General features: G+C 48.6%; 1 protein-coding gene across 12 annotated transcripts in view; it reads left to right on the top strand.

Moving 5' to 3' along the window:
• LOC105473733 (SWI/SNF related BAF chromatin remodeling complex subunit ATPase 4) overlaps positions 1-14,743 on the top strand; it is a 103,437-nt gene that overhangs the window by 36,020 nt on the left and 52,674 nt on the right. For all 12 annotated transcript variants that reach the window (XM_071085889.1, XM_071085891.1, XM_071085896.1 and 9 more), the window contains exons 10-14: positions 500-667; positions 781-831; positions 7,936-8,066; positions 8,247-8,304; positions 12,822-12,943. In XM_071085889.1, coding sequence (XP_070941990.1) covers positions 500-667; positions 781-831; positions 7,936-8,066; positions 8,247-8,304; positions 12,822-12,943 — 530 coding nt within the window. The remainder of the gene's footprint in view (positions 1-499; positions 668-780; positions 832-7,935; positions 8,067-8,246; positions 8,305-12,821; positions 12,944-14,743) is intronic.

The following is a 14,743-nucleotide window of genomic DNA, read 5'->3' on the forward strand; positions in this document are numbered from 1 at the left end:
GGTGAGGTCAGAGCTCACAGGGGCAGGTGGGGCGTGGGACCTTTCAGGCCATTGGGAGGACTGTGGGTTGAATTCTGATCGTGAATGAGAGCCTCACCCGGGAGGGTTTTGGCTGTGGGTGATGTGATCTGATGTCTTCTTAGAAAGGTGAGGGGCTGCTGTAGGAGCTGGTGGGAGGGATGCACCTTGGACTTTGTGGAGAGAAGGCTTTGGGTTTGGGGTGTGTTTCATGAACAGAGTGGATAGGACTGGCTCATGGCCTCTGTAACTGGCTCCTGGTGGGACCATCTGCTTAGCAGGTGCCTTTGGAACCTAGCCCTTGGTAGGTTTTGAGGAAATAGTTCCTGAACAGGGAGTCGATTGCTGTGTGAAGGGTCAGTGGCGTGGCACCCCCATGAGCCATGCACGCCCTCAGTGCGCCTCTGGGTTGACTGGCCATGGGTGCCCACAGACGTGCACAGTGTGCCACCACATTGCAGTAACCCCCACGCTTTTGTAGGCTGAAGATGAGGAGGGGTACCGCAAGCTCATCGACCAGAAGAAGGACAAGCGCCTGGCCTACCTCTTGCAACAGACAGATGAGTACGTGGCTAACCTCACAGAGCTGGTGCGGCAGCACAAGGCCGCCCAGGTCGCCAAGGAGAAAAAGAAGAAAAAGAAAAAGAAGGTGTGCTGGGCCTGGTGTGGCGCCTGCCGCGGGTGGGATGGGAGCGGCCGCCTTCGCGTGTGTGGCCTCAGCCTGGCGGGTCAGAGCCTGACTGTGTCTCTCTCTATTTCCAGAAGGCAGAAAATGCAGAAGGACAGACGCCTGCCATTGGGCCGGATGGTGAGGTGAGGAAGCAGGGCTTCTTTTGGAGGTACCAACCCAGCCCTGAGGCGCTGGTCTGTTTCAGACATTAAAACCTATGTTCTTTTAAAATTATGAACAATGATATATGATGATGGTGAGAATCCTGGGGTGTCCTCTGACCCCCATCCCACCCGCCCCTTCATCCCACACGTTATGTTTTCTTCCAGACCTTTTTCTATGCATGTGCCGCAGGATTCATCTTTCAGGTTTTACTTTATTGTAACGTCTGACTTACAGGAGAGGCGTGAGAACCGTCCCGAGATGTCCTGTGTGTTCTTTACCCAGAGTCTCCATTTTCACGTTTTGTATTTTGTTTTGTTTCTTTGAGACAGGGTCTGTCTGTCACCCAGGCTGGACTGCAGTGGCGCATGGCTCATTGCAGCCTCAACCTCCTGGGCTCAAGTGATCCTACCCTTCTGAGTAGCTGGGACTACAGGCATGCCCCACCACACCCAGCTAAGTTTTTTTTTTTTTTTTTTGAGATGAAGTTTCGCTCTTTTGCCCAGTCTAGAGTGAAGTGGCGCGATCTTGGCTCACTGCAGCCTCCACCCCGCGAGTTCGAGCAATTCTGCCTCAGCCTCCTGAGTAGCTGGAATTATAGGCATCCACCACCACGCCCGGCTGATTTTATTTTTATCTTTATTTTTATTTAGATGGAGTCTCGTTCTGTCACCCAGGCTGGAGTGCAGTGGCATGATCTCTGCTCACTGCAAGCTCTGCCTCCTGGGTTCACACCATACTCCTGCCTCAGCCTCCCGAGTAGCTGGGACTACAGGCGCCCGCTACCACGCCCGGCTAATTTTTTGGCTTTTAGTAGAGATGGGGTTTCACCATGTTATCCAGGATGGTCTCAATATCCTGCCCTCGTGATCCACCTGCCTTGGCCTCCGAACATGCTGGGATTACAGGCTTGAGCCACCGTGCCCAGCCAGTTTTTGTCTTTTTAGTAGAGATGGGGGTTTCACCATGTTGGCCAGGCTGGTCTTGAACTCCTGACCTCAGGTGATCCACCCGCCTCAGCCTCCAAAAGTGCCAGGATTACAGGCATGAGCCACCGTGCCTGGCCTAATTTTTTAAAATTTATTTTTTATAGAGATGGGGTTTCCCTATGTTTTTCAGGCTGGTCTCCAATTCCTGGGCTCAGGCATTCTACTGCCTCAGCCTCCCAAAGTGTTAGGATTATGGGCCCCCGCACCTGGCCTTCACATGTGTTTCTACCTAAACTCTTTGAGAGTCAAATTCAGACATGACAGTGCTTTACCTCTATCTATTTCTGTTTTTTTTTTTTTTTTTGGAGACGGAGTCTTGCTCTGCCGCCCGGGCTGGAGTGCAGTGGCCGGATCTCAGCTCACTGCAAGCTCCGCCTCCTGGTTTTACGCCATTCTTCTGCCTCAGCCTCCTGAGTAGCTGGGACTACCCGCGCCTGCCACCTCGCCCAGCTAGTTTTTTTTGTATTTTTTCGTAGAGATGGGCTTTCACTGTGTTAACCAGGATGGTCTCGATCTCCTGACCTCGTGATCTGCCCGTCTCGGCCTCCCAAAGTGCTGGGATTACAGGCTTGAGCTACCGCGCCCGGCCACCTCTATGTATTTCTGTATCTACTTCCTGAAGACAAGTTTGCTCCTGCACACTGTGCCGAGGTGACGGAAGCAGGAGGTGAACATTGGTACAACACTGTTTCCAGTCTGCAGGCCTTTATATAAGGTTTGGCCAGTTTTTCCAGTTGTCTTCACAGCAGCAGAAAACTCCAGGTCACATTTAGTGGAGGTCCCTTTAGTCAGCTTTGATCTTAAAGAGCTCCCTGTGTGTGTGTGTGTGTGTGTGTGTGTGTGTGTGTGTGTGTGTGTGTTTGTTTTTTTTGCAGAGATGGGGTCTCACGTTGCCCAGGCTGGTCCTGAACTCCTGGGCTGGAGTGATCCACCTCAGCCTTCCAAAGGCTGTGATTATAGGCGTGAGCCACCACACTTGGCTTCAGGCCAGCTATGTCAGCCAGTGGCCCTGGATTTTGGTTTGTCTGATGTTCCTTGTGGTTAGAGTCAGGTTATGTGTCTCTGGCAGGCAGACCCAACATGGCCCTGGGTACCTCTCAGGGCATCACGTCAGGAGTGCATGGCAGAGGTTTGCAAATAAGGTCACTGGTGATGCTGACTTTGAACCCCTGCCAAGGGATCTCCACTGTCCAGTTTCTGTTTTTTTCTTTTGTAATCAGTAAGTACCCTGTAGTAAGACACTTGAGACTCTGTAACTATGTTGTAACTCCTCAGAATTCCAACTACTCCTTTTAGTATCTTTTTTTTTTTTTTTTTGCCTGTATCAGTTTTTGCTGTGACAGCTACAGGATGGTGACTTTTAGTTCCATCATTCTTTCTGCATTGATTTATTTGTTTTTCTATTCTAGGTAAAGCTTTCTCTTTGGTCCTGTTAGACCTGTGGCCATGGTCTGCCAACCCCGGGTGTAGACTTATGGATTCTTGTTTAGTTGAATGAGTGGATTCTGATCCTTTAAAATGATTTCTTTTGGCTATTTAGCTTTAGCCAGTAGAAGCCCCTTGACATTGGCTCCTGTTTGCTTTTGGCATGTGCCCACCATTCCTGGATCACTTCCTTCCTCACCAGGTTTTTCTTCTGCTTTCCCTGCCTGAGTTCCTGAGTTCCCTGGACCCAGCTCTTCCCCCGGGGAGTCCTGATTCCTTTTTTTTTTTTCCCCCAAGAAAAGGTCTCCCTGCATCACCCAGGCTGGAGTATGCAGTGTACGATCATTGCTCACTGTAGTCTCAACCTCCTGGACTGAAGTGATCCTCCCACCTCAGCCTCCTGAGTATCTGAGGCTACAGGCACATGCCACCATGCTTGGCTAAGTGTTCTGTATTTTTTCTGTAGAGACAGGGTTTCACCATGTTGCCCAGGCTTGTCTCAAACTCCTGAGCTCAAGCGATCTACCTGCCTTGGCCTCCCAAAGTGCTAGGATTACAGACGTGAGCCACTGTGCCTGGCTATATTTCCTTTTATTACAGAAGAATATTTACATGGCAAGATCTGACTTTGGGGGTGCTCCTTGCTAGTGGGCCATCACTGCTTCTAGGAGCCGGATCTGGGAAATAGATGTATGTACACTTAATCTGTCTGCGTTGCTGCTTGTATACGTTAAAAATCGTGGCTGGGCACGGTGGCTCGTGCCTGTATTCCCAGTACTTTGGGAGGCCAAAATGGAAGGACCACTTGAGCCCAGGAGTTCGAGACCATTGTGGGCAATATGGCAAAACCTTGTCCTCTATAAAAATTTTAAAAATTAGCTGGGTGTAGTGGCATGTACCTGTTGCCTCAGCTACTCGGGAGGCTGAGGTGGGAGGATCCCTTGAGTCCAAGAGTTTGAGGCTGCGGTGAGCTGTGATCTCACCATTTCTCTCCAGCCTGGTCAAGACAGTGAGACCCTGTCTCCCACACACAAAGAATCTTGAGGTTGTGTTGACACCTCCAGTTCTAATCCAACAGCACAGGGTTGATTGTCATCCTTTCCCCCTTTCCTTAATTCTAAAATCAGGAACCTGATTTCCATGAACAGTAATAGACTGACTTACCTGCTTCATTCTAGAATACACAGAAAGTATGTTCCAAAGTGCTAACGGACACCTCTATGCAGAAGTTTCCTAGCTAGAGTTCAGTATTTATAGAGTTCCTCCACTCCAGGGTATGTGTTCCAAATATGGTGTTCAGAAGTTACTGGGGCCAGGTGCAGTGGCTCACGCCTGTAATCCCAGCACTTTGGGAGGCCAAGGTGGGCAGATCACCTAAGGTCAAGAGTTCAAGACCGGCCTGGCCAACGTAGTGAAACCTCGTCTCTGCTAAAAATACAAAAAATTAGCCAGGTGTGGTGGCGCACCCCTGTAGTCCCAGCTACTTGGGAGGCTGAGGCAGGAGAATCGGTTGAACCTGGAAGGTGGAGGTTGCAGTGAGCCAGGTTCGCAGCTACTGCACTCCAGCCTGGGTGACAGAGTGAGATTCTGTCTCAAAAAAAAAAAAGAATTACTTAGGGTCAGGCGTGGTGGCTCATGCCTGTAATCTCAGCAGTTTGGGATGCTGAGGTGTGTGGATCGCATGAGCCCAGGAGTTTGAAACCAGCCTGAGCAACATGGTGAAACCTCATCTTTACAAAAAATTAGCCAGGCTTGGTGCGCACGCTTGTAGTCCCACCTACATGAGAGACTGAGGCAGGAGGATAACTTAGCCCAGGAGGTCCAGGCTACAGTACATTGTGTTTGTACCACTGCATTCCAGCCTAGGGGGCTTTTTATTATTACTTGAGACAGGGTCTCTCTCTGTCAGCCAGTTCTGTCTCACAGTTCTGGAGCCATCTGGAATACTCAAGAAAAAAGTCATGGGCCAGGCGCAGTGGCTCACGCCTGTAATCCCAGCACTTTGGGAGGCCGCGGCAGGCGGATCACGAGGTCAGGAGTTCGAGACCAGTCTGGCCAGTATGGTGAAACCCTGTCTCTACTAAAAATACAAAAATTAGCCGATGGTGGTGGTGGACTCCTGTAGTCCCAGCTACTGGGAGGCTGAGGCAAGAGAATCGCTTAAAATCGGGAGGCGGATCACGCCACCGCACTCCAGCCTGGATGACAGAGTGAGATTCTGTCTCAAAAAAAAAGAAGTCATGAAATGGGAATGTGCATGAAGTGGAAGCTTGTGCTGAACCCTGCTGTGGCTGCCTGTCCCGTGGAGTATTGAGAACAGGCACCGGCACTTGCTGCTGCTTGTGAGTTTTCCTTGTTCTCAGCCAGTGGTACTCAGCCTCTGCTGTATGTTCTCGTCACCTGGGGAGCTCTCTATTTTTATTATTACTATTATTTGAGACAGGGTCTCTCTGTTGTCCAGGCTGGAGTCCAGTGGTGAGGTCATGGCTCACTGCAGCCTCGACGTCCTGGGTTCAAGTGATCCTCTGGGGACGTTTTTCTGAGTAGTAGCTGGGCGTGAAGGCATGTGCCTGGCGTTGCAGCTGCTCAGGAGGCTGAGGTGGGGAGATTGCTTTAGTCCGGGAGTTCAAGACCAGCCTGGGCAACATAGGGAGACTCTGTCTCTCCAAAAAATAAAATAATTACCTGGGCATGGTGTTGTACACTTGAGGTCCCAGCTGCTTGGGAACCAGAGGTAGGCGGATCACTTGAGCCCAGGGCTTTGAGGCTGTGATCACACCTGTGAAAAAGCATGGTACTGAGCCCATCTCCAAAAAATAAAAGTAAATTAAAAATTTAAAAAAAGCAGGCCGGGCCTGGTGGCTCACGCCTGTAATCCCAGCATTTTGGGAGGCCGAGGAGGGTGGATCATGAGGTCAGGAGATTGAGACCACGGTGAAACTCCATCTCTACTAAAAATACACAAAATTAGCCGGGCACGGTGGCAGGCGCCTGTAGTCCCAGCTACTCCGGAGGCTGAGGCAGGAGAATGGCGTGAACCCAGGAGGCGGAGCTTGCAGTGAGCTGAGATCGCGCCACTGCACTCCAGTCTGGGTGACAAAGCGAGACTCCGTCTCAAAAAAAAAAAAAAAAAAAGCAAGGATGCCCAAGCCTCACTCCAGAGCAGTTCAATCAGAATTTTGGGTGTCGGGGAGGCATGCAACAATCGGCACCTTTGACCACTCCTCCCAGTGATCTCAGAGAGGTTGTGGAGTTGAAAGTCCTTGATTGAGGCAGCCTGCAGAGCCCATTGTTGGGGTAAGAGGTTGCTGTGACCCTCTGTGGTGGCTGCTCTGTGGGTGAGCTTTCAGCGCATGGAGACTGATATCCCTCTGCTGTGTGGACAGTGGTGACACTATGAGGGCAGCAGTTTTGCAGGTAGTTATAAATTCCTGCAAGATGGAAACCAAAATTTAAACCAAGAACTTTATCCCCTTCTTGGGAGTTTTCTGTAGGAAATGTACAAGAATCAATGAGGGAGAAAATGTTTATCCATTGAATCTCAACAGGAGGAGTTTCATATTTGTTGCTAAGAGGAATTATTTTTGAAATATTTCAGTTAGCTTTTTAACAAAAAAGAATGAGGACCCTTGATGAAGTCTACGAATAGAGTATAAGTGGGAGAAAAAAAAAATCAAGGTCCAAAAAATGTAAATTAATACAGCCATTAGTGTAAAAAACAGGGAGAAAGTGGAAACGTCTAACTCTTTGTTTCTTATCCATGGAATTCATCTGGAAGGATGGACAGGAAACTGATACCAGTGGACAACTGTGAAGAGAAAAACTTAGGCTGGAGGACAGGAAAAGGGGGAGAGCCCACATTATACTATTCAGTTTTCGTTAAAAAGATAAAAATGGGCCTTAGGAGGCCGAGGTGAGCAGATCATGAGGTCAGGAGATTGAGACCATCCTGGCTAACACAGTGAAACCCCATCTCTACTAAAAATACAAAAAATTAGCCAGGCTTGGTGATGGGCGCCTGTAGTCCCAGCTACTCGGAAGGCTGAGGCAGGAGAATGGCGTGAACCTGGGAGGCAGAGTTTGCAGTGAGCCAAGATCGCACCACTGCACTGCAGCCTGGGCGACAGAGTGAGACTCCGTCTCCAAAAAAAAAATGGCCCGAGCATAGTGGCTCACCCCTGGAATCCCAGCACTTTGGGAGGCCAAGGTGGGTGGATCACATGAGGTCAGGAGTTTGAGACCAGCCCGGCCTGAATTTTCAACTGTGAATGTCTGGACTATTTGAAAATTGCAGTGTATATGTCAGTTAACTTGAAGAAACAGGTGTTGGGAGGCTGAGGCAGAGAACTGCTTTAACCCAGGAGGCAGAGGTGGTAGTGAGCCGAGATCATGCCACTGTACTCTAGCCTGGGCGACAGAGCTACACTCTGTCTCAAAAAAAAGAGAAAGAAAGGAAAAAAAAGAAACAAGTGTCACTTAGCCAAGACTCATGGATTATATATTTTTACTGGATTACTGAGTATACAGTTTGCCCATTTTCACCACCACTGGCCATGTTTGCCTGCCCTTTTCTGTGCAGACAGTTGAGTGGGTGCTTCCCACCTTGGCCTCTGTAAGCCTTTGGTCTGGAGGCCCTGCAACCTCAGTGTCGCACGGATGACTCTTTTTCAGCCTCTGGACGAGACCAGCCAGATGAGCGACCTCCCGGTGAAGGTGATCCATGTGGAGAGCGGGAAGATCCTCACGGGCACAGATGCCCCCAAAGCCGGGCAGCTGGAGGCCTGGCTCGAGATGAACCCGGGGTGAGTTGGGTCTTGCGTTCCAGATGCAGTGGGGATCTAAGTCCTCGGTGGGCCTTATTCCAGGGAGGTGGCAGCTGGGGGCAGTTTTACTTCTGTTTGGATCCTTGGCAGGTTTGGTAGGGAAAGTGCATTCTGCTGGTTCTGAGCAGATTTATATGAAAGCCCTTATATTTTTTCTAGGTATGAAGTAGCTCCGAGGTCTGATAGTGAAGAAAGTGGCTCGGAAGAAGAGGAAGAGGTAAGAATGCATTTCCTGGCTTTCAAGGCTCTCAGTGTCCACTGGCAGTGACTTCCACCCTGTGTGCCATGAGACCCTCCCCTGCCCTGTCTGGGCATCTTGTGGGGCAGAGAACAGCTGGGGCCCAGGCCTGGCTGAAGTCGGTGCTTTAGAGCTGTGCTATCCAATAGGGCAACTTCTGGCGACGTGTGACCATTTCCATTTTAAATTAAATCAGTAACATTACGTAAAATTTAAGACTCATTTTCTCTTTCATACTGACTGCATTTCAGGTGCTTGGCATCCCTTCTCTGGGAATGGTCTACCTCATTTGCCTGTTTCTTTTTTTTTTTTTTTGAGATGGAGTCTTGCTCTGTTGCCCAGGCTGGAGTGTAGGGGTGCAATCTCACCTCACTGCAACCTCCGCCTCCCAGGTTCAAGCGATTCTCCTGCCTCAGCCTTCCGAGTAGCTGGGACTACAGGCACCTGCCACCACTTCCAGCTAATTTTTTTATGTTTAGTAGAGATAGGGTTTCATCATATTGGCCAGACTGGTCTCGAACTCCCGACCTCAAGTGATCCACCTGCTTCAGCCTCCCAAAGTGCTGGGATTACAGACATGAACCTCCACATCCGACTTGTGATTTTTTTGTTGTTGTTTTGGAATGAAGACTTGCTGTGTTGCCTAGGCTGGAGTGCAATGGCGTGATATTGGCTCACTGCAGCCTCCACCTCCCGTATTCAAGCGATTCTCCTGCCTCAGCCTCTCTGGTAGCTGGGACTTCAGGCACCTGCCACCATGCCTGGCTAATTTTTGTATTTTTAGTAGAGACAGGGTTACACCATGTTGGTCAGGCTGGTCTTGAACTCCTGACTGGTGTTTTTTTTATTTTTTGAGACAGAGTCTCACTCTATAGCCCAGGCTAGAGTGCAGTGGCACAATCTCACTCACTGCAACCTCTACCTCCCAGGTTCAGGTGATTCTCCCACCTCAGCCTCCTGAGTAGCTGGGATTACAGGCGCACACCACCATGCCCGGTTAATTTTTAAAGTGTTTTTAGTAGAGATGGGGTTCCACCATGTTGGCCAGGCTGGTCTCAAACTGCTGACCTCAAGTGATCCACCCACCTGGGCCTCCCAAAGTATTGGGATTACAGGTGTGAACCAGTGCACCCGTCTTCCAGTGGTATTTCTTGTTTTAAGGTCTGTTCTGTCTTAGAGTAGTCACTCTAGCCCTCTTATGGTTATTGTTTGCATGGTACATCTTTTTCCCTTCTTTTACTTCTTTTATTTTCAGTCTGTTTCTTTGAATCTACGACAGCATATGGGTTTTGCATTTTCAGCTGGTATGACAGTGACTGCTTTTTGACTGAGTTTCTAAGACCATTTACATTTACTGTAATTTCTGATATGATTGGACTTACACTTGCTGTTTCTTTTCTGTGCCTTCCGTTTTTGTTCCTCCTTTACTGCCTTCTTTTGTGTTTAATGGCTTTTTTTCTAGATTTTTATTTTTATAATGCCTTTTTTTTTTTTTTTTTTCTCAGACAGTCTCGCTCTATCGCCCAGGCTGGAGTGCAGTGGAGCAATCTCAGCTCACTGCAATCTCTGCCTCCCGGGTTCAAGCAATTCTCCTGCCTCAGCCTCCGGGGACTACAGGCGCCTGTCACCACACCAGCTAATTTTTTTTTTTTTGTAGTTTTGGTAGAGACAGGGTTTCACCATTTTGGTCAGGCTGGTCTTGAACTCCTGACCTCAGGTGATTCTGCCCACCTTGGCCTCCCAAAGTGCTGGGATTACAGGCAGGAGCCACCACCCCTCGCCTCTCCTATTTTTTTGCTTACCTCTTCATGTTTAGTTGAAGTGTACTTTAGCTAAGCTGGAGTCTGACTTACCTGTGGGAGATTGTGGTGGCCTGTGGTCTGTTTAATAATTTCCTTGGGCTAAATCTGTGAAATCTGGTTCTCGCACAGTATGTGTAGCCTCTGCTATATTTGCTCAGTTCTTTTAAACATTTTTTGGCTTTGTCTTATTCGTGATTTTTTTCCCTGGTTCATCGGGGCAGACAGTGTTTCTTTGTCACTTAGTGGTCATCTAAAGATTGGGCACAGTTTATGCTCAGACACGCACCTTCTTTCTCCTGCTGATGGTTCAGTTGTATGAGGAGGTGCATTCCACATTTGGGCCATTGTCAGGTTCTCCCTCGCACTTTTGCTTTTCTGGGCCCTTTGGCGTCTGTGCATATGCACAGACTCAGCCTCAGCCAGCGATACGCTTTTTCCTACCGCGGCTGATCTCACCTCCATTGGCAGTGCCACTGGGCTTGAGCATTGCCTCCTTCTACAAGTGACTGAGCCCCTTCCACCTCCCTGCCAAGCCTCACAGCCTGCAACTCTCCAGCCATAAGACCTTCATGTGTCCGGAGCTGTGAGGCAGAAGAGGTGAAAGTGGCCCACAGTAAAAGTGCTGCAAACTCCTGCTCTTCCCACCTGAAGTTCAGTTTTTTAAGGTTCAGTGATTCTAGTAGACCTTTGGTCAACTTGGTGAGCTCTGAAATGCTCACTTTGTCAATTTGTCCTGCTTTATAGTTGCTTTTTGGGGAGGAAATTTGCCCACCTCCTCATTTGAGTTTAGCCAGAAGTCTCACTCCTGTTTTAATTCCAGTATGTCTGTACCAGCTCTGATTTTCTTGCCTAAAATGTTGGTGTTATTACCACCTGTTTATTCCAAGTGATCTATAAAATCATTTTTTGTGATCTAAGGGAAATCCCACTGGCTTTTCACTGGAATTATTTAACAGATTAATTATAGATAGTATTTTTTTTTTTTTTTTTTTTTTGAGACGGAGTCTCGCTCTGCCGCCCAGGCTGAAGTGCAGTGGCCGGATCTCAGCTCACTGCAAGCTCCGCCTCCCGGGTTCTCGCCATTCTCCTGCCTCAGCCTCCCGAGTAGCTGGGACTACAGGCGCCGCCACCTCACCCGGCTAGTTTTTTGTATTTTTTAGTAGAGACGGGGTTTCACCATGTCAGCCAGGATGGTCTCGATCTCCTGACCTCGTGATTCGCCCGTCTCGGCCTCCCAAAGTGCTGGGATTACAGGCTTGAGCCACCGCGCCCGGCCATAGATAGTATTTTTAAAGCTTTGTAGCAGTTCCAGTATAGATAAGGGAACAATCCACTGTGGTGTATTTGTATGATTTAAGTGGCAAGACAAGAATAGTTTAAGATAAGGAAATGCATTCATGTCTATTTTCTCAATATGTGTTATGCAAAATCCCAGTAAAGGCTGGAAAACCATTAAATGACACAACGTGAATGCTTAAACAAGTCCATAGAAACTTTCAGTAAACTGAGATGCCTCATGTTGCCAGTGTTATTAGACATGTTGTAGATGGTTGAGACTTGTCAGTAAAGCTGGAAGTAAATTACAAGCAATAAATATTGAAAGTTGGCTCTAAGATATTTAAGGCCAGGTGTGGTGTCTCACGCCTGTAATCCCAGCATTTTGGGAGGGCGAGTTGGGTGGATGATCCGAGGTCAGGAGTTTGAGACCAGCCTGGCCAACATGACGAAACCCCATCTCTACTAAAAAATACAAAAATTAGCCGGGGATGATGGTGGGCTCTAAGATAATACCTAGGAAATCCAAGAGAATCAATGAAAACCTCCTTTAGTAGGTTAGCAGAGAATAAACGTGTAATGTTCATTTTATAACAGGGGTAGGAGGGATATGGAGTCTACTTCTAATTAGTAACAAAAGTCCAGAATACCCTGAGATAGCCTTAGAAGAAGTGTCGGGACCAGGTGTGGTGGCTCATACCTGTAATCCCAGCACTTTGGGAAGCCAAGGCAGGCGGATCATGAGGTCAGGAGTCCAAGACCAGCCTGGCCAACATAGTGAAACCCCGTTTACTAAAAATACAAAAATTATCCAGGCTTGGTGGCGTGTGCATGTAATCCCAGCTACTTGGGAGGTTGAGGCAGGAGAATCGCTTGAACCTGGGAGTTGGAGGTTGCAGTGAGCCGAGATCATGCCACTGCACTCCAGCCTGGGCAACAGTGCGACACTTCATTTCAAAAAAAAAAAAAAAAATAGATGTAGCCAGTATGGTGGCATTTGCCTGTAGTCCCAGCTACTTGGGAGGCTGAAGCGAGAGGATTGCTTGAGCCCAGGAGTTTGAGACCAGCCGGGGGAAGGTAGCGAGACCCCATATCTACAAAATTTAAAACATTTGAGCTGGGCGTGGTGGTGCGTATCTGTAGTTCTAGCTGCTGGGGAGGCTGAGGCAGGATGATCTCTTGAGTTCAGGAGTTCGAAGCCATCTGGGCAACATAGTGAGACTCCCATATATTAATAATAATAAATACATAATTTTAAAAGGAAGACGTAAATAACAAACATCACACATTCCAGGATAGGTAGAGAGGGTGAGGGCTGTAAGAAGATCACTTGCTTCTAAAACTATGTTCTCCCCATGGGAGTCCCGTTCCCCCTCTCTGGGGAATGAATCGAGGTGACACGGGCTTGTCTCTTGGTAGGAGGAGGAGGAAGAGCAGCCGCAGGCAGCGCAGCCTCCCACCCTGCCCGTGGAAGAGAAAAAGAAGATTCCAGATCCAGACAGCGACGACGTTTCTGAGGTGGACGCACGGCACATCATTGAGTAAGGGATCCTGACACACACTGTTCTGTGCCAGCTTCCTGTGAGGTGGCGCTGGTGGGAGTGGCTAGAATCCCAGCCATCCCTAGACGACATTCAGCACTGTCCAGCCAGCTGCTACTGTGGAATCACAGAGAGCAAATTTATTTACTTCACATTTCATGTATTTTATAGGGATTTAATAGAGCAAATGCATTCGCATGGTTCACCATATGCTTACGAGGTAGTCAGGTGTGTGGGAGAAGCCCTCCTCCCCCCGGCCCCTGCTCCTCAGCTCCCTCCCTTTCCACTGCCCTCCCTGGGGAAACTTTCCAGCCTTGTGTGTCATCTTTCAGAGATGCTGTCTGCATTAGCAAGGAAAATGTGCATGTTTTTGTCTTTTCATTTGCATACATGTCTCCGGTGTACATTGGTGTGCACCTTGTTATTTTCACTGAACCTTCCCTCTCGGAGGTGATCCTGTGTCCGTGCAGAGTGCTCCCAGTCTGGTCCTCAGTATGCAATGTCATACTGAGTCACGTTATATTCTCATTTTTGTAGGCCTGTCCTTTGGTGGCAGGCATTTAGGTTATATTTCTCATCTTTTGCTCCTGTAACACATCACAGTTAACACACTAATCTCATCATTGCTTATGGTAAGGAATGAATGGATCCTGTTAAAAGGCAAGAGAGGGCCGGGCACGGTGACTCACGCCTATAATCCCAGCATTTTGGGAGGCCAAGGCAGGCGGATCACTTGAGGTCAGGAGTTCAAGACCAGCCTGGCCAACATGGTGAAACCGCATCCCTACTAAAAATACAAAAATTAGCTGGGCGTGGTGATGTGCACCTGGAGTCCCAGCTACTTGCGAGACTGAGGCAGGAGAATCACTTGAAATGGGGAGGAGGAGGCTGCAGTGAGCCGAGATAGCACCACTGCACTCCAGCATGGGCAACAGAGTGAGACTCTGTCTCAAAAAATATATATATATATAGGTGGCTAAAAGTCACTTTTTTTTTTTTTTTTTTTTTATTTCACCAGGCTGGAGTACAGTGGCACGATCTCAGCTTACTGCAACCTCCACCTCCTGGGTTCAAGCAACTCTCCTGCCTCAGCCTCCCGAGTAACTGGCACTACAGGCGCGGGCCACTATGTCCAGCTAATTTTTGTATTTTTAGTAGAGATGGGGTTTCACCATGTTGGCCAGGATGGTCTTGATCTCTTGACCTCGTGATCCACCCACCTCGGCCTCCCAAAGTCCTGGAATTACAGGCATGAGCCACTGCACCTGGCCAAAGTCACTTTTTAAAATAAAAAGATTCAGATTATATTACAAATTGCCTAAGTTTTAACAATTCTGGTTTTGTATGAACCTGTTCAGTCTGTGTTTCTTTTCACCTTTAGGCTCATGAATTGTTATTAGAAAGAATGGGTCCTATTATCAGCGTCTGGCTAGGTGCAGTGTGTCTTTATGTGCTTTGGCAAGTGACAGCATTCTTTTTGTTTGTTTGTTTTGAGATAGTCGCTCAGGCTGGAGTGCAATTTGTTTGCCTTGTTGCCCAGGCTGGAGTGCAGTGGCTTGATCTCTCAGCTCTCTGCAGCCTCAGCCTCCCGGGCTCAAGCGATTCTTTCACCTCAGCCTCCTGAGTAGCTGGGGTTACAGGCATGCACCACCACCACGCCTGGCTAATTTTTTTTTTTCTTTATTTTGAGATGGAGTCTCGCTCTGTCACTCAGGCTGGAGTGCAGTGGCGTGATCTCGGCTCACTGCAGTCTCTGCCTCCCGGGTTCACGCCATTGTCCTGCCTCAGCCTCCCGAGTAG

Source organism: Macaca nemestrina, chromosome 20 (assembly GCF_043159975.1).
Source record: "Macaca nemestrina isolate mMacNem1 chromosome 20, mMacNem.hap1, whole genome shotgun sequence".
In the NCBI taxonomy this organism is placed as follows: domain Eukaryota; kingdom Metazoa; phylum Chordata; class Mammalia; order Primates; family Cercopithecidae; genus Macaca; species Macaca nemestrina.